This window comes from Mus caroli, chromosome 2 (assembly GCF_900094665.2).
Source record: "Mus caroli chromosome 2, CAROLI_EIJ_v1.1, whole genome shotgun sequence".
Lineage (NCBI taxonomy): Eukaryota > Metazoa > Chordata > Mammalia > Rodentia > Muridae > Mus > Mus caroli.
In genome coordinates this window covers 150,015,361-150,040,402 of record NC_034571.1, presented here as the reverse complement: position 1 = coordinate 150,040,402, position 25,042 = coordinate 150,015,361, and the positions used below count along the sequence as shown (strand labels likewise).

At 45.4% G+C, this 25,042-nt stretch overlaps 1 protein-coding gene across 3 annotated transcripts in view; it reads right to left on the bottom strand.

The window, feature by feature from the left end:
* Positions 1 to 426: 426 nt before the first annotated feature.
* Positions 427 to 25,042, bottom strand: part of Rprd1b (regulation of nuclear pre-mRNA domain containing 1B) — a 51,559-nt gene continuing 26,943 nt past the window's right edge. For 2 of the 3 annotated variants that reach the window (XM_021155898.1, XM_021155899.1), the window contains exons 6-7: positions 20,744 to 20,919; positions 427 to 3,718 (exon numbers count right to left, since the gene is read on the bottom strand). In XM_021155898.1, coding sequence (XP_021011557.1) covers positions 3,569 to 3,718; positions 20,744 to 20,919 — 326 coding nt within the window. In that variant the 3' untranslated portion in view covers positions 427 to 3,568. Of the gene's footprint in view, positions 3,719 to 8,401; positions 8,498 to 20,743; positions 20,920 to 25,042 lie in introns of all 3 variants that reach the window. The other variant, XM_021155900.1, reaches the window with a different exon arrangement.

Below are 25,042 nucleotides of genomic sequence, written 5' to 3'. Positions count from 1 at the left end.
CAGACCCAAATCTCTAAGGCATCACTGAACCTTACTAGCGGCTCAGGACCCTGCTTACAGACATTTGTATTACTGGCACCCCAGGACATGCTAATGCTGCCCAGAGTTCTCAAAGGCTATGGAGGCAATAACTACTCTCGGCTTTCAGAGAGCCTGGGAATAATCTACCATACTTCTCAAAGACAAGAAAACTGAGGCCCAGAACGGAGGCGCCTGCTCCAGGAAGGTCACATGGCTCTAAAGGCTCTAATCCTACAAGGTAGTGTTTTGCAGATTTGTCAACTCATGGTCCTCCAGCTGTGAGGCCCTCAGAGCCATGAGGGCCTCAGAGTCATGCTAATGGGAATCAAGAGAGAATTATGGACATACTATTTATAGGCAGGAGGGAAGGAATTAACGAGGTCACAAAAGCTGGGACACAGGAGATCTTGTTTACTTCGATTCATACTTTACACTCAACCTTTATTAAACCAGAACACTGTTGGGGATTGGGAGAAGGGCTGGAGAGGTGGCTCAGCAGTAAGGAGTATTTGTGGCTCTTGCAGAAGACCCAGGTTTGATCCCCAGCACACAACCATTTGTAATTCCAGTTCCAAGGAATCCAATGCCACCTTCTGGCCTCTACAGGCACCAGGCATGTACATGGTGCACATACATACCAGCAGGCAAAACTCACACACTTTCCTGATAGTGAACTTGGACTTCGGCTTCAGGTGGTCTTGATGGACCACCATTACTAAAAAGGAAGTCCTTTGCATCATGAGAAACAGGTAACCCCACCTGGGAGGTAACCCCATAGTGGGAGATCTCAACCATTCCCAACCACACCAGTTGCTTCAGAGCACCCTGTCTCCAGTCATCAGGGTCTTCCACGGGATGTCAACACCAGGAGAAGAGAAGTCCATGAAAACACTTAAAAAAGATGATGTTTGATTATTTTCCATCTTTCCAAGAGCAGTTTCACCATACTGCAAATCAAACAATTCCCACGAGGCCTGGTGGTGTGACTGAAAAGACTGCAACCAAAGGCCTCCCAAGACAGCCTCTGGTGGGGCGGGGGGAGGGGGGGGCATCAACAGTCGTCCCCCGCCCCCCAACCAATCTTCACGCCTACACAAGGATGAAACCCAGTTGGCGCTCTCTGCTACAGTGTGGACTGCTAACTGGCCAATCAAACTCCAAGAGAGACTTGGAGAGTAAGTTCACCCTGTTGTCTTGCGCATGTACCACTACCAGCCCCCAGGGGAAGATTCTGTGCAGACAGAGCGTCCTCCATTGATGATCACTAATCACTGCTCGAGGCAGGGAGAAGAAACATCACAGAATGTTGTTCAACAACACCATCTTTATTCAAAAATATATATCTATGAGACATTTCAGAATATACTGCTGCCACCAATGACAGCCTATACTTCTAAATAAAGTCCTAAATTAATATACAAATTTAAGCTTTAAAAATATCCTTTAAGAAAAACAAAACAAAAACAAAGAAAGACTGAAGACTTTCTGATGAATATGACCCTAAAGGAAAGATCCTTGAGGCCTACGGATGCCCTAAAGAAACACAAAACCAGAAGTCACCCACCCCACCCACCAGATCAACTCTCAGGGACAAAAGTTTCACTTAAGTTAAACAAGGGAAGTCCGCACAGTTGGGAGACTGGGGGCATGGTGGAGGCACACAACAAGGTAGATTAAAAACTGAAGCATTTCATTAAAACGAAACTAACTTCCTCACAGGAGAGCTGCTGGAAGTGGTATAATGAGGCCAACACACTCATTTACATAATCGATACTGGTCACGTCTTGATCCTGCTGTAAGAGTTACGCACTGATTGCTGGCCAGAGACTCCAAAGAATAAACAACATTGAGCTGACCCACTAAGTTGTCATCAGAGCAGAGCTGCTACCGTCTTTTGGTCTGTTTTGTGGGAAAGCAGTGTCTGGGCGTGTTCAGAGTGGTGTGTGCATGTGACAGTAAAGTGGCGTGGTGTGTGGGGAGGTGTTCCGAAGCAGAGACAGGGGTTTCACCTGAGTCAGTGCTGTCCTGTAGCCTCTGGAGAAAAGGATGCTGACAGAAAAGGCAGAGTGAACAAGCAAACAGCAGCCTGCACTCTATGTGAATAACAGCTTCCACGAAGACCAGGCTGGACAGAGTGGAACTGAGTCCCATCTCATAGCAGGTGGGGCGGCTTCTTCAACCAAAGCCTGCCTACTTGGTGACACACAGATTTGCTTTAACGTGTAAAAACAATGTGTGCTTTTTTTTTTTTTTTTTTGGTGATCCTGAAAACAGCAACTTAAAGCAACGAAGCTTCTCAGGCCCCTTCACTGAATTCCTTCTTATGGCTTTTGGACTTCAGCTCTGGGCGACAATTCCTATCACGCTAGTAGGAAAAATGGTTTCTGCCCTTTCCAATGTCAAATATAAGCCTGCCAGATTACAGTCATTTCCAGGGCCAGGCCCACTCTTTACTAGACGTAAAAATCGCAACTACATCATTCAGTCATAACGTCAGCTGGCATGATAATGGAATTCAACCCCAAATTAGTCTCCTGCCTCTCCCTTCCTCTGCTGGAGGGGAGTCGTTTGAGTGCTCCTCTCTCTGCATGGGAGCAAGGATGCACATAGTGGCAGGAACTGCCTGGCACGCTCAGTGTCCTATCTGTAGAGATGTTCAAGTTCAGTCACCATGCTGTGGATGCGTCACATGGTGGTGTTATTGTAAGCTCCGGGGTGAGAGCAACTTGCACGAGAGCCCAGACTCCAGCTGTGGAGCAGGTATCAGCCTGGGCATGCTATCCCAATAGCTCCCTTCCCAGCCCCAGGGGACAGAGGGTCCTGCTTTAGGAAGGCGCTCTGAAACTGGGGACTTTGGAGCAATGTGGCAGGGAAGGCTGTGGTGAGAAGCCTGGCAAATGACTTGTGAGCCCTGCCACTCTGTACCTGCGCTATAACTTTATGTCTCAGATCAGCTTCGAATCTTACTGTTGGATTCTCTAGAATGCTCGCAAAATAAACACACCTAACCATGACAACACTTCTCTAACAGAAGTGTTTAGATCAGGAAATGTCGGCAATTTGGCAAACTCTTTGTGGCAAAGCTATGCTGCCGACCTTGTGAGCAATGGTGGCCAGGAAAGCCCAATCCCTGCAGCCTGTGTCCTCATTGGGAGCCTGTTCTGAACCTAGTCAAGGCCAGCTCAGACTTCCATGACATGTGCTGTCACTGAGGCAAGCTTCTCCTGAAAGCTTCCAGAAGTACACATGATTTTCATGGCTTATGGGTGTAAGAGAGCGAAAGATGGAAAAGCAGCAGTGGCAAGAGATATGAGTGGGAGGGAAAGTCTGTGTTCTTAGCAAATATGAATCAAAACTGAGTCCATCTGCATGGCTCCGAACCATGCTCAGAGGGGAGCCGGAGGAGAGTGAGAAGTCAGAGTTCCCCGCTTCAATTACTGAGGCAGATGCTGGCTGAAGAGATGGAGCTGGGGCAGGGGACTGTCTCCAGCAGTGACTTGCTTCTTTTCTCTGGCACACATGGGAACCTGGGGCACGATACCTGTCCTAGTCAGTTGAAAAGAGGTCACCAGCAGAGGGCAGAGGTGCCAGGCCCCCTGTGACATTAGGCAACAGCGAAAGGTCCGGCAAGCTCTGAATGTGGGACTTGAGTTCCTTGCGGACCTGGGTTACTCGAGCAAGCTTCTGTTTATACTCCTAGAAAGACAATGGGAAAAGAGCCTGGGTTACACTGCTGGGCTGCCCCATGCCAATCAGCTAGTCCCACCCACTTGTTCTGTACCCCAACCAGACTGGCAGGGCTCCTCAGGACCAGCATCACACTGCATCAGTCAAGCACCCAAAGGTCCAGCTGTATCAAAGAAACAATGAGTTTTCCATAATGCTGAGAACCTGTGAAAGGCCATGCAGCCCAGCACATGGAGTGGGGAAGAACAAAGCAGCTGACGGATGTGCTGTAGGCCCTCAACAGCTGAATAAATATATAGGTGCTCACATGCTGCTGAGACTTTTGAGAGCTTCATCTAGACCAACAGTTTTCAACCTGTGGATTGCGACCCCCTTGGCAAACCTCTATCTCTAAAAATATTTACATTATAATTCATAACAGTATGAAAATTACAGTGATAAAAGTAGCAACAAAAATAATTTTATGGTTGGGGTCAACCACAACAAGAGAAGTTGTATTAAGGGTCCCGAGTTAGGAGGGATGAAAGCACAGTTTTTGTGTTAAAAGCTTACAGACCACCCCAGATCAATCACTCATAAGCAAGTTCTCTACATGCTCAAAACACTCACCTGCCACCACCACCTGGTCTGTAGTCCTTGAAGTCTCTGTGCTAATTTCTCTAGGAGGCTACCAGCCTCACCTAGAATCTACTCTCCCTGTACCCTCTCCACTGAGAAGGTACAAAGTGCCCTGTTACCACGAGTCAGAGCCCAAAGCATTGGAGGGCCTCTTGCTTCTCTGGGTTCTAGCAAAGGCCCCTCTACCTACTGGTTGAGCTCCACCTGCCTGAGAAAATCCACTTAGTTCCCAAAGAGCAGGTGTCCACCCACACCGTTGCTCTACAGCCCCTGCCCCTTGCTGGTCGACCAGAGATCCCAGTAGCTGCTCTGTGTTAACCTCAGTCCCATCGGACTTCTGCCTTCCTTTAGTTTATACTTCCAATGATAGAAATGGGGCAGGGTTTTCTGTCCTTAGCTCACAACACTTCTAATAAATCTGTATGAGAAAACACTGGGCTATGTGAGGTCTGAGGCTTAGAAACACTAGAGGCTTATTCCCCCCCCCCCCCCCCAAGCACTTTGTAAGGACAAGGAGGTTTTCAAGGCCCGACCCATGCGTAGACTTTCCTAAAGGTGTGCACCCAAAGCACCGGGAAGATGCTGAGGCCAGGGATTAGCAATGGTTCTGGCTCTTCATCCTACTTAAGACACATTTCCTCCTTCCCTGCCTGAAGTACAGGAGTAGCCTTTACTAGGAAGACAGACAGATCTTTCTTTCTTTTCTTTTCTTTTCTTTTCTTTCTTTCTCTATCTACCTACCTTTCTTTCTCTCTCTCTCTCTCTCTCTCTCTCTCCCACTCCCTCCCTCCCTCCCTCCCTTCCTTCCTTCCTTCCTTCCTTCCTTCCTTCCTTCCTTCCTTCCTTCCCTCCCTCCCTCCCTCCCTCCCACTCACCCACCCACCCATTTTGGTTCTTTTAGACATTTTCTCTGTATAGCCCTGTCTGTCCTGGAACTCTGCAAACTAGGCTGGCCTTGAACTCATTGAGATCTGCCTGCCTCTGCTTCTGAATGCTGAGATTAAAGTCGTTTGCCTCCACCACCACCTGGCATAAAGACCTTTCTTTAATTCCTAGTTCTTTTGGGGGACTAGGGAGATCTGAGATAGAATCTCACTATTTAGCCCTGGCTGTCCTGGAACTCACTACGGAAACCAGGATGTTCCTGAATTCACAAGAGACCCACACACCTCTGCCTCCCAAGTACTGGAATTAAAGGTGTGCACCACTACACCCAGCAGTCATTTCTCAGTTCTTCAATGCCAAATGCCTTGCACACAGGACACAATCTTGAGGATGTATGGAAAACTATTAACAAGGACTCTCCCATCAAACCAGGAAGCTCTGGACACAGGTGCCTCACTCCATATCCGCCACACCCCACAGTGCCCAGCACGGCAGTGGGATAAATTAGCAACACAGAGAACAAACATAGGTATAGAAATCTTCCTCAAACTTGGACTTCAGGCAACACTTTCATTCCTGCAATGGAAGCCACATTTAAGCCTGGGCTCTACAAGGCCAAGGCCCCCTGCCTCTGCCTGCACCAATATTTACGTGGCACTTGTCTAAGACATCGGGCCAATGGTCTCTTTCTAGATATAACACATGACTAATCACAGCACTTGGAGGGAAGGCCAACCTGGGCTACACAGAGAGATCCTGTTCAAAAGCAGAACAAATGAAACCCTTGTGGGCCAAGAGGTTTAAATAATCAACAGGGCAAGCAGACATGGCCTCCAAGTTCCTATTGCAAGGCAAGACTGCCTTAGAACAAGGGCTATTCGGAGGGCAGCTAAACAGCCCAGCTTAGTGACAGACAGGAACAGGTCACGCTGTAGCTAGCCCTCTTATGGTCACTGAGCAGATTCCATCTCCTCCCTTGTTGAAGACTCAGGCTTTCCAAATGAACTCAACTATAAATGCTGTCACAGTCTATGAAAGCATTCAAGAACAAGCCCAAGCAAAACTACCCCATGTGTAACTTCAGTTCACATTTCTATTCTTTCCTGTTTTGACACTCCCCAAGGTAGGGGAGTGTACTCCCCACTCCAGCCCCAAGGGAACTTCCCAGTGTCCTAGTTTTAAGCAGGGCAATAAGAGCTCAGGAAAATCAAAGACTCTCATGTCTTTCCTCTTAGCAGTGTGTGGTCCTCGAGCTGTTGCTGAAAGGCTCCCTTGGAGAACAGTGTGTGTCACAACTCCTGCCCCCTCCACAATAAGACCTGTGGTGATGTGAATAAAAATGGCCCTCTCAGGCTCATATATTTGAATCCCTGGTCACTAGAGATTGGCACTACTAGAGGAGGGTTAGGAGGTGTGGCATTATTGTAGGTGTAGCCTTTGCAGGGAAGTGTCTCACTGGGGGTAAACTTTGAGGTTTCAAACGCCCATGCTAGGCCCAGTTCTCTCTGCCTGTGGATTAGGATATATCTCTTAGCTATTGCTCTAGTGTCATGTGTGCTGCCATGTTCGCTGCCATAATAATGAACTAAGCCTCTGAAACTGTAGACAAACCCCCAGTTAAATGCTTTCTCTTTTAAGCGGTGCCTTGGTCATGATATCTCTTCACAGTGATAGAACAGTGACTATCACCCAGCAGTTTCCTATGGCCCACTAGAAGTACCCTGATTCCCAAAGGGTGAAGTTTTCCTGTCTCTTTAGCACTCCAAAAGCCACTTAAACAGGGCAAGGACAGAATCCACAGGCTATTTATTTAGAGTCTCCTATGCTTGTGTGTGATCCTGACCCAGGCATGGGAGTCTACTACTCATGCCTCCCTGTTTGGTCCATGCATTTAAGAGATTAGGAGTCACACCATGAACACCCCAGGATGCTGCTGCTGCAGTGATTTGCTGGCCGTGGTCTCTCTGGCAGCTGCCCCCCACCCTCCACCCACAATACAAGGTCTTTGTTGCTCTCATTCTTCACTGTGCCTTCCCTAAGAAGCCAAGGCAAACCCAACAGCCCCACCCATTCCCTTCCTACTCGGGCATACTTCAGCCCCTAGCTGCAGCGGCCAGCCTGCCCACTGAACATCAGTGCAGAACCCTGAAACAGGTCACATCATACCTGACCTTCTGCCACCACCGGAGTCAAGATCCAGGGGACTGTGATGAGCTTCTAGAGTCTCTGTGGCTGCCAAGCAATGTTTCAAATACAGATAGCCTAAGGTGTGTTCTAAGATAACGTCTAGGATTTATGCTCTTGGCAAAGCCTTGGAGTCTTGCCTCACAGCCACAAAGTACAGGAGAAAGTGCACTAACAGCACTGGCTAACACTGTGAACTCAGGGATCATGGCAGAGGGAACAAAGCGCTGAGGGAGCAGGGCCTTCCACATTCTTTGCCTTTTATGGCCAGGGCAGTGAGCCAGACCTGACATGCTACAGATGAGCTCTGGGGTAAGAAGGTTAAAATGACAGTGACCTTTCTACAGCAATTTCATTTTTGAAACAAACAAAATTGTGTTTCCTCTAGCAACTCACCTAAAAAATGCTGACCTGAATATAAGCTTTCTCAAACCCACTCTTCCCTTGGCTAGAGTGTTTACATATGAACTCACACTGGGGTGGCCTGAATGCTGAAAAGCAGCTATGGGGCACCATGGCTGTCTCCTTTATCATATTTTGCTGTGCTATGGGACATAGGGCACATCTCCTCCTAGGTGAGAATCATGTGCAATGCAGTTCATGAAGGGCCTTGCTTTAAATAATGGTGGTACCACACTGAATGTAACTCCAAGAGCTACTTTGTAGCATGGAGAAGCTGGCTTTTGTGCCTCTGTAGTACAGCACTTACCTAGCATGCACAAGGCCACAGCTCCAATGCCAGGACCAGGAAGTGGGAAAAGAAAAAGGAAGTAAACTTTTACCTGGATGTGGTCTAACCTAGCCGAGGCCCTCTCATGCCTCAGAAGGCTCATCCTTCAATGCTCACATCACAGGGCCTGCTCTTACAACCAGAAACCTCAGCAAGCACATCTGTTCAGCCATCATCTGGCTGAAAGAACAGCACCTATATCTTCATACTGGAAATAAGAATGCTGCTTCAAATTTTCTGTCACAGATCCATGTAGAACAAAAATCGTCACTAACCTGTCCCTCTCTCCCTGCCAGCTCCAGGGCAGCTACCACATTTCAGAAGGATACATTCTGGGGATCAGAGCAGGGCTGGAGCTGCTGAATAAGACACTGGGGAAGATACAAGGAGAAGACGACACTGTGGCTGCATCCCCACGTCTGTGGACTGGTCAGCTTCATCACTAAAGCCATTGACATGCATGCACAGAGAACCTTCTAAAAGGACAAATGGCAAATGAGCACAGAGGAATGTCCTCTGGACACCCATCCATCCACCTGACACCATCCATCTGTCACATGACAGTGGGCTTCTTAAACACTGGAACATACACAAACTTTCTGGGCCCTTCTTTTTCCTCTGGGGACCCTCAAGTATTTCTACTGCCATGACAAAACCCCCACCCAGTCTTGGGGCTCGAAAGATGGCTTGGAGGTTAAGAGCACCTGCTGCTCTTTCTGAGGATCTGGGTTCAATTCCTAGCACCAACATAGTGGCTCACAACCATCTGTAACTCTAACTCCAGGGAATCTGACACACTCCTCTGGTCACCGTAGGTTCCAGGCATGAACATGATGCACAGATGTATATGGAGACAAAACATGCATACCCATAAAAAATAATTACAACAAACAAACAAACAAACAAGCCCCCAACAAACATATCTGATAGGGATTTTCATAAACAGGTCAAGCATACAAAGTTACATGTCTATACAGACACTGAGAACATTGTAACGGATAAAAGCAAAATACTTTTAAGAGTAGGCAATTCCTGGGGCTGGTGAGATGGCTCAGTGGGTAAGAGCACCCGACTGCTCTTCCGAAGGTCCAGAGTTCTAATCCCAGCAACCACATGGTGGCTCACAACCATCCGTAACGAGATCTGGCGCCCTCTTCTGGAGTGTCTGAAGACAGCTACAGTGTACTTACATGTAATAAATAAATAAATCTTTAAAAAAAAAAAAAAAAAGAGTAGGCAATTCCTGATAATTTTAATGTGGTGAAAAAACAAAAAAACCCTAGATATTTACAATTTGAAGTGGTAGGCCTGTAATCCCAGCTATTTGGGAGACTGAAATAACAGGATCCTAAATTCAAGGTCAGGTTGAACTACAAAGGAGTTTCAGGCTAGCCTCAATTGAAGAAGGAATTCAAGGCCAGCCTGGGTAACCTAGTAAAACCCTGCTTCAAAAGAAAAAAGAAAAGAAAAAGAGAGCAGGAGACACTGCTCGGTGGTAGAGTGTCATATTCAAGGTCCCACATTTAACCTCCAGTTCCACAGAGGTAAAAACAAAAACAAAAGCAAGCAAACAAACAAGCCCCACATCAACAATTTAATAGAAATCTATAAAATACACTGAGAAGACTCCTGAGTCCTTCAAAGTGCAAATACTTGTGCTAGGGGACCCTGCACAATATAGAATACCAGGAAAATCGAAATACTAAATTTTTTTTTTTTTTAAAGACAAGGTTTTATGTAGTTCAGGCTAGTCTCCACCTTCCCCTGAAATTACAGGCCTGTAACAGGAATAGAAACCATGGCTGTGCTGCGGATGACTAAATGGCTTGGACAGAACTGGTATGAATGAACAGATCCGAGGCAAAAAGAACACTGAGCCCTCCTAGTTACTATTACATTATAGGCACTATTTAATCTTTCTAATTTATATGTTAAAGAGACATGTAGATTTGAAGAAAAAGAATTATTTTTTTTTAAAGATTTATTTATTTATTATATGTAAGTACACTGTAGCTGTCTTCAGACACTCCAGAAGAGGGAGTCAGATCTCATTACAGATGGTTGTGAGCCACCATGTGGTTGCTGGGATCTGAACTTCGGACCTTCGGAAAAGCAGTCGGGTGCTCTTACCCTCTGAGCCATCTCACCAGCCCGAAAAAGAATTATTAATGAAATACAAAATCCTCTTCTCATAAACTATTTGACTGTCCTTAAAGTCAAGCAAATTTATCAGACACTGCCTTGAGTATACACTCAAGGCCCTTTGACTAGGGGCATCCTTTCTTCTTAAAAGCCAACCTCCAAATCTAGGAGGGAAAGCAAAAAAAACCAAACAAACAAAAACAAAAGCAGAATTTTTCAACTAAGTGGCACCACATTCCAAATCATCCACCTATAGGCCTGGAGAGAGGAAGAACTGGTCTACAAAGTGAGCCCAGACCATATGGGAAACAGCCTCAGACTGGAGGAAGCTCCCTGCCAAAGATAAGACTCTTAACCATGCTCAGAACTCACATCAGGTTATGATCAGCCCTGATTGCTGAGCTAAAGAGGGTGTCTTAGTCAGGATTTCCATTACTGTGTAGAGACACCATGACCAAGGTAATTCTTATAAAGGACAACATTTAGTTGGGGCTGGCTTCTCAGAGTTTTAGTGCATTATCATCATGGCAGGAAGCATGGCAGCATCCAAGCCTGTACGGTGCAGAAGAAGCTGAGAGTTCTACATCTTGTTCTGAAGGTAGCTAGAAGACTGGCTTTCAGGCAGCTAGTATGAAGGTCTCAAAGCCCACGCCCACAGTGGCACACCTATTCCCATAAGGCCACAGCTCCTAATAGTGCCACTCCCTGGGTCAAGCATATACAAACCATCACAGGTCAATCTGAGAAACCAGGAGGTGCAACAGAGAAACTAGGAGGTTGTGGCAACAACAGGCTCTGTGAAGACAGAGTATTAAGTGCTACAGAGAGGGTCAGCAGGTGGAGTCATAAGACAGAGAACTACCCCAGAACTAAAACTGTTACTTTACAAATGACAAAAATCAAGTAACTGGAGAAGTGGCCCAGCAGTTGAGAGGAACTGCTGCTCTTCTAGGACAGGGGTTTGGTCCCCAGCACCCACATCAGGTGCCTCACAATCACCTAGAACTTCAGCTCTTAAGATCTGATGCTTTCTTTTGAGCTCTCTCTCTCTCTCTCTCTCTCTCTCACACACACACACACACACACACACACACACATGCATATACATAAACATAGACATAAATAAAAAATAAATAAAATTTAACAACAACAACAACAAAAACCACATCAGAGCTAAAAGGCCACAATGGTAAGACCCTGAAGGTCTGGAAGAGGCCATGCAGCTATGCAGCTCCCACCAAGGTATCACAGTGGGGCAAGTCTAATGCTATGGAAACAACTCCCAGACAGGCTATGCCCATTAGAAGTAAACACTATGAACAAAGCAACCACCAGGGACAGCGTGGAGAACTGGACCCATCCACTCATGACCACTATTCTAGTCTTAAGGGTACTCAGAGGCCTTCCTTGCTGGGTAATTTTACTGTGTTGAAATTCACTGTGTATGCTAAATTTAAAAAAGAAACTTAACCACACCTTTTTCCAAATAATACTTCAAGATAAAGGACCCAAACCATGAAAGGAATGAACAAGGAGGTGGGCGGAGCCATGGTGGCCTGGCGGTACCTGATGGTACACGGAGCCATCTTAAGGTCCATCTTTACTCCCTGTAGTAACCAGGAGGTTGTCCTACACAAAAAGACTAGCTCTGGCCTTGTTTTAAGCTCTTCCTTCTGTTGAACTATTTCATTTAGTTTAATATGTTTAGTTTATGTGTCTGGGTGGTGGGGGTATATGAGTGTAGTTGCCCAAGGAAGCCAGAGAGGGGGTCAGATCCTCTAGAGCAGGAGTTACAGGCAGGTTTTATTTAATTTAAAATTTTAATTATTACTTTTAAATTATATATATGGTGGGGCAGGGAGGAGTACACATGAGTGCAGGTATTCCTGGGAAGTCAAAGCCAGACTGGGAGTCTGCTGGAGCTCGCATCACAGGCAGTTAGGAGCTGCCAGACAATGGATGCTGGGAACTGAATTTGGGTCCTCTCAAAGAATAGGAGGTGGTTGTGAACCCCACATAGGTATTAGGTCATGAAATGGGTGCTCTGCGAGAGCAGTGCACACTTCTTGGGATCACTGAGCCATCTGCCCCACTCCTTACTTTTTTTTTAAGGTAGTCTCATCTTAAGACTTAAAGCTAGCCTTGAGCTCATATCACAATCATCCTTCCTCAGCCTTCTGAATTCAGGGATTACAGCTGTGTACACCTGCATTACAGAAAGAAACAGAGATGTAACTTCTAGACTGCAAAGCAGTCAACCATCCTGCAACTTCCCCTTCCCCAAAGCACCAGCTCTGAAGTGAGAGTAGAGGCCCAGCTTAACAGCAGGGCATTCACACAGACTAAAATAGCACACACTGGGGCAAACAGTTAGCTACCACAGCTCAAATGTCTGTCATCTGAACCCTACTCTTAAAATTATGCTCACTCAAGTCAGTGTTCTAAGTATCTGCCATTCCCCACAGCTGTCACTAATGCAAACAAGATCACTTAAAAGCCAGAAGCCAGCCCACTCTGCCTAATTAACTCTTCACTATTTACTCCTTACAAAACAAAACAAACACTCTCCTTAACTTGGGGTTGGGGAGCTGCATCTGTAAGTTTCAGAAGAGAATGACAGCTCCTAAGACAGAGGTGCAGAGTAGGGGGAAGACCCTGAAACAGACACCCTCCAGTATGCAGAAGGACACACAGAAACAGCTCTAGAAATCTACAGGAAAACCATCCAAACACCAGTTACCAAAGGAGGCACAGAATAAAATGGAGAGGAAGAGTGAAGAGAGAAACGCTCACAAGGGACGGGGGAATCCGAACTGCTCACAGCTTCTTTTAGCAAGGAAAGTAGTTATGCAAAGTAAACAAACAAACAAACAAACCGAAGACTTAGAAACTCTACACATCACACCTTGTTGTACAAATTTCTCTTTGTGGGGAGAAATGTGCCTCACCACATATAGCCCAGGTTTGCAATGGCCTGCAACTTAGGACCCTTTTGCCTCAACTTCTCACTGTTGGAATTACAGGTCTGTTCCACCATGCTTGGCTCTCCATTTTAAATTTAACAGAAAGAAATAGACCAAAATTAAAACTAATTCTTTGTAGGTTATAAAGTAATGAGATGATGATTTTTCTTTATATATATTATCCGGGTTTCCTCTGGTTTTTTATTATTTTTATAAAGAGTGGAAAAAAAGAAAGAACAGAATATCCAGAGTAAGAATGGCTAAATAGCAAGAATTGGGGGCGAGGTAGAGCCGGCTTGAAACCTGCACAGTATGTGCCACCTACTCCAGCAGCATCTCTGCAGGGCTGCTCAGAGCGGGGTTCAAGGCTGCCAGTACTGGGTCGGGGTACAGTTCAATGGCACAGCACTTGCCAAGCATGAGTGAGGTCCTGGTTTCAACCCTGAGCACTATATGCGCTTGCACTCACACACACCACTCATATCTTGCTAGACGTAGATCTGGCCAGAACTATTAGGGTTGGCGAAGAGAAAGGACCAACAGGAATCCAATACCCCAATGTCCAGCCCCATGCCACTCATGGAACTTCAAATACCAACTCAACAAGCTGTCCTCACAGATTGGAGGAAAACATGAAGGAGTAGGGATGGGGGAGCCTTCCCTAACAAAGCAGGATGACAAGGCACGGAACAAGCCATGGCCTGCTATGGAAAGGATCTAAGTACCAGACCTTGTGATCACCTGGCAGGAGTGAGCAAAATCGCCTGCTTCAGGATCTGTTCTAACTGCCCTTAGAGCTGACAACGCTCCTCTAGTGAGGTCAGAGCTGTGCACTGCAAGTGCAGGTATTCACGGCCAGCTCGTGTTTATCTCGGGCCACTTGACTATCCTGACTAGCTCCGTGTGAGGCAGGTCTAGTCACATTCACTAAGGTCAGGAGATCTCTCACTGACACTATGACCTTGAGCTCCTTATATAAACCTAGAGATTAATTCCTTTATAAAAGACAAGACTAATTCTTTTATGGTTGCTTGCATTTACTATAAGGGACAGTGAGATAAGATACTGGTTTTGATCATGTGTGAAAGAGGAAGAATATATTCCAAAGCTGGGCAAAAGAACTCTCTATCTCCACCTACTGTTTGTCCCATTGTTGAAACAATGGTTTCTAAGCATCTGCACCCTAAGGAAGAGATGCTGCCAAAACCAACAGGCCATCAGTGTGGTTTAGAAATCCCTTGACTGGAGCCAAAGAATTTCTTGAGTTGTTAAAACCCGCAGTGAACAGAAATACAAAGAGTCACACAGCAATGCTGGATTCTACATCATTCTGCCCTCCCAGCTGTGTTGTCTGAAGTCAAATTCTTAAGGATTCATTACAGGCCAGGAAGAGGTGACAAGTGCAGAGAAACAGCCACAGCCCCGAGTTCATCAGGTCATTTCTCCCTTGCCGCCAGAGCATGCGCATAGGCAATAGAGGGCAGCAAGGGGCAGGGTAGATTCAACACTCACAAGTCATTCTGGGATGCTTGCCTGCAGTCACTGCTACCTCCCCGCATAAGGTTATCATTGTTCCACAACAGGATGCTTTGGAACCGTCTAAATGACTCAACTCTGGCTACTCGCGTAGAAGAATAAGATATCTTCCTGCTGTTTGTCTCATGGAATGAAGTTTCAAGAACAAAAACTTACAAACCTGAATGGAAAGTTACCAGACATGTGTCCTGTATTCTATTCCTGCCCTGTAGCTAGCTTCCTCCTCTGGGTCCGAGTTCCTTCACCAATTCATAAACCAAACCACATGACCTTTAAAATCCCTTTAGCTCAATAATTCTGTTACATGGATGTCCAGGCATCTATGTCACTCTGCTTTGTAATGTGGGCACCCTGGTAACTTTGCAGAGGGTACATATGCATGCCTTCTAGAGATGAGGAGTACCACTGGCTTGACCAGGGAGACTTACGGTGCCTACACAATGCCAAACACACCAGCAAGTGACCCTCTGCTATGCTTATTACAATTCTGCTGCAGAGATTAAAGCGGGCTTAGTGTAAGGCCATCTAGCTTTTATTTACAGACTAAGAAACAAGATCCCACCACCATAGGGATTAAATGGAACTTCTGGTAAAACTCAATGGATTTTTTTCTTTTGCAGAAATTAAAAAGGTGATGGCAAGTCCTAAATTGATACAGAATTTTAAGAGCTCTTACACAAAACAACACAGGAGGAAAACAGACTGAAGACATGTGCTTCTCACTTTCAAACTTCTACAGAGCTAGACACTAAAGCGAGGTGCCATCGGAGGGCATGCAGACATCCGTGGTACACACCCGAGAATGAACACATCTATGGCCAATTATTTTTTGACAAGGGTGTCAGGGTGTCACACATTCAGTTGGAGGAAAAAACAGTCACTTCAACAAATCCTGCTGGGCAAATGAACAGCTTCACTCATCAGGAGTTGATTCTCTTCCTCACACCATATACAAAACTAACTCAGAATCGACGACAACTTAAATGTCAGACACTAACGCTCCTAAAAAGCACAATGAGGAATCTTCATGTCTTAGAACTGGCCAATGGTTTCTTAGATGCAACATCCAAAACAAGATCAACAGGAAAAATTAGAGTAAAATTGGAACTCATTAAAATAAAAATAACTTTCACAGTAGGGAAAAAATGTATGCAAATGTTGTCTGGTAAGAACACAACTGTCTGAATACATGAAGAACACACAGGCTCAGACTGCACATAACCAGCCTGACAGTGTACAAAGCGACTTGAACAGACATGCTTGCCACGAGGACACCTCAGGTCCTGGATTAGGCAATGATGCTCATCACTACTGCTCTTCTGAGAAGCACCAGTCAATCACCACAGGTACAAGCTCAGCCCCAGGCTGGTTAGGGGAAAGCAGTGGGAAGTATTGGCAGGAATGTGAAGACCCGAAGCAGAAACTGAGCAGCCATCATGGGCAACAGCTTGGCCTGTGAGTGTCAAAAGGTTAAATACAGAATCACTATTGCAATTTGATCTAGCAATCTCAACCCTAGTATAACACATACCCAAGAGAAATGAAAACATGTCTACAAAAACTTGTATGTGACTATCTACAGCAGCATTATTCATTGTTCACTGTAACCAAAAAGTAGATGTGACTCAAATGCCATTCAATAATAATGAACACATTGTGGCAGATCCATATAACAGGTACTAGCCACTACTATAGCAATAATTATCAATATTTGCACTAATATTTATCCTCAGTAGGAACAAAGTACTAGTACATGGAACTTTGTGGATAAACCTCAAATTATTACCTAACTGAAAGAAGAGACACGAGTATGTAAAATCCCCAGGAGAAGCACTGTCCAGACAGAAAGCATATTAGTGGTTCCCAGGAGCAGAGAGGGTGAGGGCACAGGGAGTGACTGCCTAACAGGGATGGGGTTCCCCTCTGCAGTGATGAAAATGTTTGAGTCTTTACAGAGGATAGCTGCTCTGTACTAGGAAGTACTAGATGTCACTGAAATGTACGCTCTTGCAAATGGTTTACTTTATGTTTTGCAATTTCACCTCAACCTACAAACAAATATCTAGCCAGGAATTCATTTAGAGCTCTGTCCTTATGGCAGTCTTTGTATACCATAGCCAGCCCCTTCCAGTCTAGATGGACACACACCATGATTTAATGTATGAAGCTGCTGTGCTGGGAGGTGAGACTGCAGGCACCTGACCTCTTGTTTTGTTTTACTTTAAAGCTTGTACAAGCAGCTTCTCTCTTCCACCTTTCCCCCATCCCATCCTGATAGCTCTGATGAACACATACACAACACATTTCATCCAAGATGACAGGACAGGAACTCTGATCAACCTGCTCAGACTAAGAATTGCGAGCTTTAAGCACCTGCTTGGCCTAAGAGTCACCTTTGTCAGCAAGAAACAAAAGTTCCCTTGTTCTGACAGTCATGTCTAGAAGCTGCTCTGGTACCTTTGGCTTTTACCCTTTTCAGTCCACCTTGCTTTAGACCCCACACTGTAGCTGTGAGTAACACCAATCCCTTCCAGTCCTCTTTTGCATTTCTAGGTTTTCAACACAAAGCACTGCAGATTCGCATTAGCTGTCCCTTTGACCTTGCTTGTAGTTTAGGAGAAGAGTGGTACAATAGTGCCAACCATGACACTCAGAAGCATAAAATGGCTTAAAAAAGTCATCATTTCTAAATGAATCCTAATTCTACTTAAAGGAAAAAGGAAGGGCGGGTGCACAAAGGGGAAACCATATGATTTTCTCCCACAGTCACCTGTACTAATACCTTCTCTGCAACCAGATATCAAATCTCTCACACCACTTAATGGACCTAGAAACAGCTCTCTCTATAGGAAAAGATGACTCCCCCTAAGGAATCTGAGTCAAGAGCAAGCATTTTCTGAGGAACAAGTATGCTCCTAGTGCTATGACCACAGTCAAAGAGCACAATGCCCACCAGACCTCAAGAGGTTAGCTAGAAGCCGGGCGTGGTGGCGCACGCCTTTAATCCCAGCACTTGGGAGGCAGAGGCAGGCGGATTTCTGAGTTCGAGGCCAGCCTGGTCTACAAAGTGAGTTCCAGGACAGCCAGGGTTACACAGAGAAACCCTGTCTCGAAAAACCAAAAAAAAAAAAAGAGGTTAGCTAGAGGTGGTTGGTGTTTAGAAAGAACTTGTGCATTTGACACTGTGCATACATCATTAATAAACATATGGTCAAATTAATGTTATTAATACATTTCTCTTGGTCTGTTTCAATAGAAGCATGGTGAGCTCTAAGATCCCCTTCCTCTAAGCCTTCCCACACTCTCCATTAAGTCAATAGAAACATGGTGAGCGCTAAGACTCTCCTTCCTCTAAGCCTTCCCACTTCTCCATCAAGTCTTTGCTTGCTGCGGTTCTCTCTCTCCAGGGGAGTTAAGGAGAAAAAGGACACAGGCTCCTGTTCTTCAGGGAAAGCCTTGCTCCTGAGCAGCACCTCCAGCCGGGCAGTGCATCGGACCCATCTTTGCATGTCTCCATGGGTGAACAGGTAAACTGGTTATTCCCTGCACACAAGACCCCAGTTCCCCACAGGGTCTCTACTGCCTAGGTCCATACATGTTATGTCTCTTCACAAACTGTCCAGGCCTCTGGCTGCTCCCCTCTTATACACACATCTCTCTTCTCCAATCACCAGTTCCTTTTACAAAAAGGCTTTACTCTCAGTATCTTAAACCACAACCAAAATTGTCGATTGTCTTAACTCCATTAGCTGTCTGGTTTCATGTTCATCTATGGTGTTGACACAGACTGCAATTTCCTTCTGTGAGCCAGAATGGGTCCCCCTTCCCTCCAAATTCTGATCTAGTGCCCCACCCCTTCAAGGTGCAGAAGTCACTAGAAACCCAACATGAAGTTCTCAATGAGAGAGATGCTTGCTATCTGAAGGATAAACAAAGCTAAAAGAATAAAATACAGAAAAACTTGACTGTTAGCTAATTAGAATTGTGGAGAGACTCCCAAGAATGTCCAGGAGTCCATCAACTGTAGCATTTACACTCCAAAGACAATGAAAGGTTTCCAAACAGATTTAACCGGCCTTTCAATTTGGCAATGTCAAGAACTGTCTGTGCTATGGAAGGAAGGTGGAGGGATATTCGGCACCAAGCCTTTACTCAGACTGCACTCTGGGTATTATCATCACCATCAGGACAGAATGGAAGAAGATCAGTCTACTATAATGGGTGAGAGGAAATCTTAAATTCAGAAGAGCAGACTGTTCATGTCTGCACGGATAAAGAGCTAATGCCATACCTCAGCCTTTTATATTTTATCTAGACATTTGCTTTTTAAATTGCAGCAAACTTCATTTTATTTTCACATTGAATGGTCCAGCCCAGCCAGCTGGTTGATACGGTTTAGGACAGGAACCCTGAGTTCTAACTGCCTTGCGATGCCAGGATCTTCCTCCTCCATCCTCAAGTGCTGGGTTCCAATGGCATGCCATTCGGTGAACTAGCAACAACGAAGCTGCCAAAGCTACAAAATGACTGACCTCTGATCTTCTGTCCCTAATAACTTCTTGGGGTGTCCAGTAAGCTACCTATTCTGCAAAAGCCCCGCCCTACCCCCCATCCAACAGATAGCTAATTATAAATGGGGAAGAAACAGAACAAAGAGTTAACTGGCTCTACAACAGTCTCCTTCTCAAAGACTGTCCTCTATGGTGGCTGGCCACGTTCTACCCAACAACAGCTGCTCATGATAATCAATGTCTGACAGATCAGAGAAAGCCCTTAATGTGTCGCCAAGGGGCAGTTCAACAGATGGCACGATGACTTACAACCAGAATCATTAATTACAATCTCTTATTAGTCCCAGGGTACAGTGAAAATGCTTCCTCAGTGAAAGATGAGCGCTGCAGATAAATGGCCGTCTGCTCCTGCTGATGAAGTTCCCTTTAGGACTTGTGGTCAGTGCTGAATCTACATGAAAGCCACACTACTGTTCAGCTGTCTCCTATCTGCCACACTCAAGCTGGCCAGGTGTTTGAAGTCCCCCGCACCTCTAGCCATTACAACTCCCATAATCGTTGTAGGGAAGGATATGGTACTGCCTCTCCAGTCAGCTGACTTGTAGAATGGTGAATGCCTATCACTGGAGCTAGCTCAGTATTCCCTCCCTCTGTGCCACAGAACTTTTCCCCACTGGAAGAAGGGAGGTCTTCTACTCCCTTACCTACTGAGGAGACTCTCTGAGGTGTTTCCTGTGGTCATTATGACTTCTCCAGCTCAGCCCCACTGCTCCCTTCCTAGTCTTTTCTATGTATCTTTTACACAGAGAGAAGAAACGAAGAAGCAGATAAGAAATACAGACTAACAAGTGGGACAGGAAACCCCAGACAGCCACACTGCTGGCTCTGCTCCCCAGGGACAAGAAGGTAAGCTGAATTGAGAAGCCAGACAGTGAGGGGACGACTCCAAACCCCTCCTTGCTGGAGACACTGAGGAACATAGCCTCAACTCAGGAAAAATGAGTTCCTGCCCAACATTTGAGTCAGGCTACATAGTAAGATTAAACTTTTAAAATATGTACAGGTAGGGCTTTTAGGCAGGTGACTTACTGGTCTTAGCATGTGCATATGCCAGAAGTAAACGTCAAAACAATCCAGATTCCCAAATATAACCAATTAAGTATCCTTTGGTTTTGCTACCCCAAGTACCTCAATTTATAATTCCTTAACTGTAACAATACACTGAAGCAATTTTATGATCCTAAATGCAATGACTAAGAGGCCCCTGTTTTCACAATATGAATTTTTCTTTCCTGAACATAAAAAAAGTTGACTTTGACTTCTATCGAGGCTCCGGTAATTATGGCTACTGGATGAATGCTCCTGTCTCGTTTGTTTTCAGAGGATGAAAAGGTTGATCCAGGAATAACATGAGATGTAGGAGAGGGGGGTTCAGGCAGTCGGATCTGCCCTGCAATGTACTCACTTCTAGTTTTTTCTCTTTTTCTGACAAAACCTCTTTCTGGTTCTGGGTGTATTCCACCAGCATCCGAGCCAGCTGGCGCCGGTCTTCCAGTTCCGCTGCCAGGCGCCCGTTATATTCCGCTAGTAACAGACATGCTTCATCTACTGTTTTTGAAAGACGTTCAGCTGCCTCTTTGTCTGAGTACAAATAGGAGCAGAAAACAGAGACAACATACAAATCACATAGGTATGATTGCAAACATTCCTGAGAGAAGGTTCAGAGTCCAAGAAAAAACCAACAGTGCTGGCTAGCCAAGAATCCACAGGCACCAACTCTGTCAAGAAGATGCATTTCTGAACTGCCTGAAGTGAGACAACTGGACAGGGCGGGAAAGCTGGCAGGCTGAAGAGCTTCCAGCAAAAGCTCTCCAAACAAAGCCAGCAGAAGAGTACTCAGAGTCATCTGTGAAATGACTTCTCTTGCCTCTGAGATGAAGTATGTTTGCTTATATTACTACATTAAGAATACTTTCCCTACTGTTCTAAAGAAGCACTCACGTCTTAAATGTACAGAGACTGAGAGAAGACAGAAGTTTTGTGAGAACTTCAGAATGTGGTCTTAGAAGCTGATCTGCAGGACTCTGTTCACCAGAGAAAGAGAGCCTAGTACCTGGGAACAAGCTTGTCTCCTACACTTGAAAAAGCAGGGCCTGTCAAGTGTGCATAGACATAACCCACGGTGGAAACAGTTTGTAAAAACACAAACAAGCAGCAGCACGTATGGTAGCGCATACACATAGGAGGGCTGCCACCAATTCCAGTCAGCCTGGGTTCCATAGCAAGATCCAAACAGAGAAGGAAAGGAGAAAAAAAATAGCTTTTTCTTACGATGTGTTGTACTTTCAAAGTGTTGGTCATCATGGACCAGACTGATTTCATGTCTGAATAATGGCAATCACCTACGCATTGGACGGGTATTCTGGGAAAGAAGTGGTAACAACGCTGGTGTAGCAAATTCGCAAAGACAAGGAAGAACTTAGATCCATAAAGAATGCTGCAACTGTGTGGTGGTGGCAGAAGTTTAAATGCATGCATCTTGCTTTAAAAAGGTATTTTGGGGGATGAAGAGATGGCTTAGTGGTTAAGAGCACTTATTGCTGTTGTAGAGAACATGGGTTCGGTTCCCAACACCTACATCAGGTAGCTCACAATCCAGAGAGTCCAATGCAATCAACACCTCAATACATGTGTGTGGTACATATAAATTCATGCAGGTACACACATACACATAATTATTAAAAATAAATAAATAAAATAAAAAGGCCCTTTGGGTGAAAATAGCAGGTTTATGTTTTGAAACAAAGGACATCAGAGCTGCCAGCAGTTACAAAGACAATTCAGTGACACAAATCTGAGAGCCCTCAGTATTTTTCAAGGCACTGGAATTTAGGAATTTCTAGCATAGAATAGCCATCTGGTCCTTTCTGGACTCTATGAACACTAGGAAATGAACTGCTGAGGGCTTCCCAACTGGGACCTATGCCAAAGATCACACTTTGGCATCAGGGTGAGAGAACAACACACACTTGGGAGGGGGTAAACAAGACAAGGTGGGACAAGGGACTGTGCCAGAGGGGCAGGGGACCAATGCAGTGCTCCAGACTAGCCGTGCTGCCTGCGAATAAGCTTGAGTGTGGCTACTTTCAGCTTGGTCAGTCCTTGACTATTGATCTCTTTATAACAGTAATTAAGATGCTAGAGTACCTAGGGGGTTGGGGGGGAGGCAAGAAACACCAATTTTTAAGAGATAAGATTTTTTAAAAAGTCAATTTTCAACTTCAAGAATTTGTATAAGGAAACCAGATCACTTATACAAGTAATTGCAACCCAGAAACATAGCTTGTCTATCAGTCAAGAATTCACCAAGCCACACTGGGCTGGAAATGAGATCAGTCTTGCTCAGCCATCATCACAGACATGTCCTCCTGCAAGAGAACTTAGACCCACAACTGGGCAGTGTGCTGAGAGTCAGAGGTTTGGAACACCCAGGTCTGAATGGGATATCTTCATCTAATCCCTGCCCTAAGGGCTCTGAGAGCTGTGGGAATGGAGGCCATCAATGAAATAGTGTCTTCCAAACGTAACAGGACCCATGCACAGATGAACTTAGAGAGACATGCATTGAACCCACACAGGTCTAAGCCAGATGGGGTCCCAGTGCTGAGAGAAGAAGTAGACAAGAGCCCTGAGGCCTAAAATCCTCCAAGTGTCAAATGTTTACAAAGAAAAAAAAATTAGTTTCTCCAATGTAATCTCACTGGACATACAAACCCAACCACATTTAAGGACAGCAGTGCATGGCTAACACAAAACATATTTAATGGTACTTTAGGAGATGTTCTGTCTTGAAATGCTTTGTTTGGGTAACTTTTATCTATTTTACTGGTCTTTGCTTATTTATTATGGTTTCTGATTTTCTGGTTTTTATAGGTCTTGTGTGTCTGTTTTTGTTTAAATTCTGGTTTATTTGTTCTTTTATTTACCTGTTTGCTTTCAAAATAGAGAAAGAAAGTGTGAATTTGATTGGTGGAGAGTTAGGGAGGCCCTCAGAGGAGATGAGGGGAAACTGTGATCAGAATATATTGTAGGAAAAAAAAATCATTTCAACTATAAAGGTGGGTTGGCACTACAAAAAGATGCATTCCAAATGTAGAAGCAGATCTTGCCTGGGACAACAATGGCTGTGCTTTGGTCTGCCTTCCCTGTGCCTTGGTGAGCTTCCTGAGACCAGTCCTCCACTTGGGCTGGAGAACCCTGCATTCCTAGCTGACTCACTCAAACACCCAGTTTCTGAGAGTCCCCCAAGCTTTCCCTGTCTTCCTACCAGCTAGCACTCCCCAACTACTAACTCACCTCTCTGCTCCCTTTAACAGCAATCTCAAGAAGCACTTACAGTCCCTGTAACCAGCCCCTCTCTCCTATGTGAACAAGTTCACCCCAATGAGCCTTCCAAATTCTCAGTGCATGGCTTTCCAATCACCTAGAAAATCCTTGAGCTCTTCCCACCTACACTGGTTCTCAGACAGCAGGAGACAAGACAAGAATCAGCCTCGGTCTCCAGGTCTGTATTCTTAGTAGGAAGATGTCATAGGGGCTGGCGAGATGGCTCAGTGGGTAAGAGCACTGACTGCTCAGGTAAGGTCCTGAGTGCAAATCCCAGCAACCGCATGGTGGCTCACAACCACCTGTAATGAGATCTAATGTCCTTTTCTGGTGTGCCTGAAGACAGCTACAGTGTACTTGTGTATAATAATAAATAAATCTTTGTGGGGAGCGAGCAGGGACTGAGCAAGCAGAGTTGACCGGAGCAAGCTGGGTTGACCAGAGCGAGTGAGATTGACCGGAGCAAGCAGAGGTCCTAAAATTCAATTCCCAACAACCACATGAAGGCTCATAACCATCTGTACAGCTACAGTATACTCATATACATAAAATAAATAAATCTTTAAAAAAAAAAAAACAGGAAGGTGTCATACATAGTGCTGGATTATTCATCAGCTGAAGACCAGCAGAAGAAAAAGTAGGGCTCTGGGAGTGAGATCGGTATTTTCAGTGAAGGATTGGGACAGGCTTGTAGTAGAATACAAACCCAGAGCAAGGGAGGCTCGAAGACTCCCACAGCACAAAGCTTTCTCTCATCTTCAGGGATTCACTGCCCACCAACTCTGCCTCCTCCTTAATATTTAATACCAGAAAGGCTATGGGCATGACACCAGGAACACCTACTCTACAGTGAGCCTCAAAGATATGCCAAATGATGAAAGTTATTGCTTTAGTAACTTTGACTTCCTCTATGTGAACATGGAAGAAGACAAAGAAGCAGCCAGCTTAAAGATATGGAGGGGAGCTTCCAGTTTCCTTCTGCACCCGGAGCTGACCCTGTGCCATACCCAAATACCACCAGGAGAGAGCTGGTCGGTCTCCCAAGAGTGCTGACACACCTGAGAGCACAGGTGAGACCTCCACTTCTGCTCAAATTCCTGGCCCAAGAGTGACCCGCACAAAGCCATCAGGACACAGGAACCAAGGAACAGCCGGGGACAGGATCCTTCCAGTTTCTGTCTGTGCCATGGAGCTGACCCAGTGCCACTGCTCTCCATACCCAAATTTCTCCCAGAGAGAGCTGGTTTCCCAGGAGTGCCGACACACAGGCTTACAGGAGGGACAAGCCACAGTCAGAGACAGCTAACACCACAGATAACCAGATGGCGAGAGACAAGGGCAAGAACATAAGCAACAGAAACCAAGGCTACTTGGCATC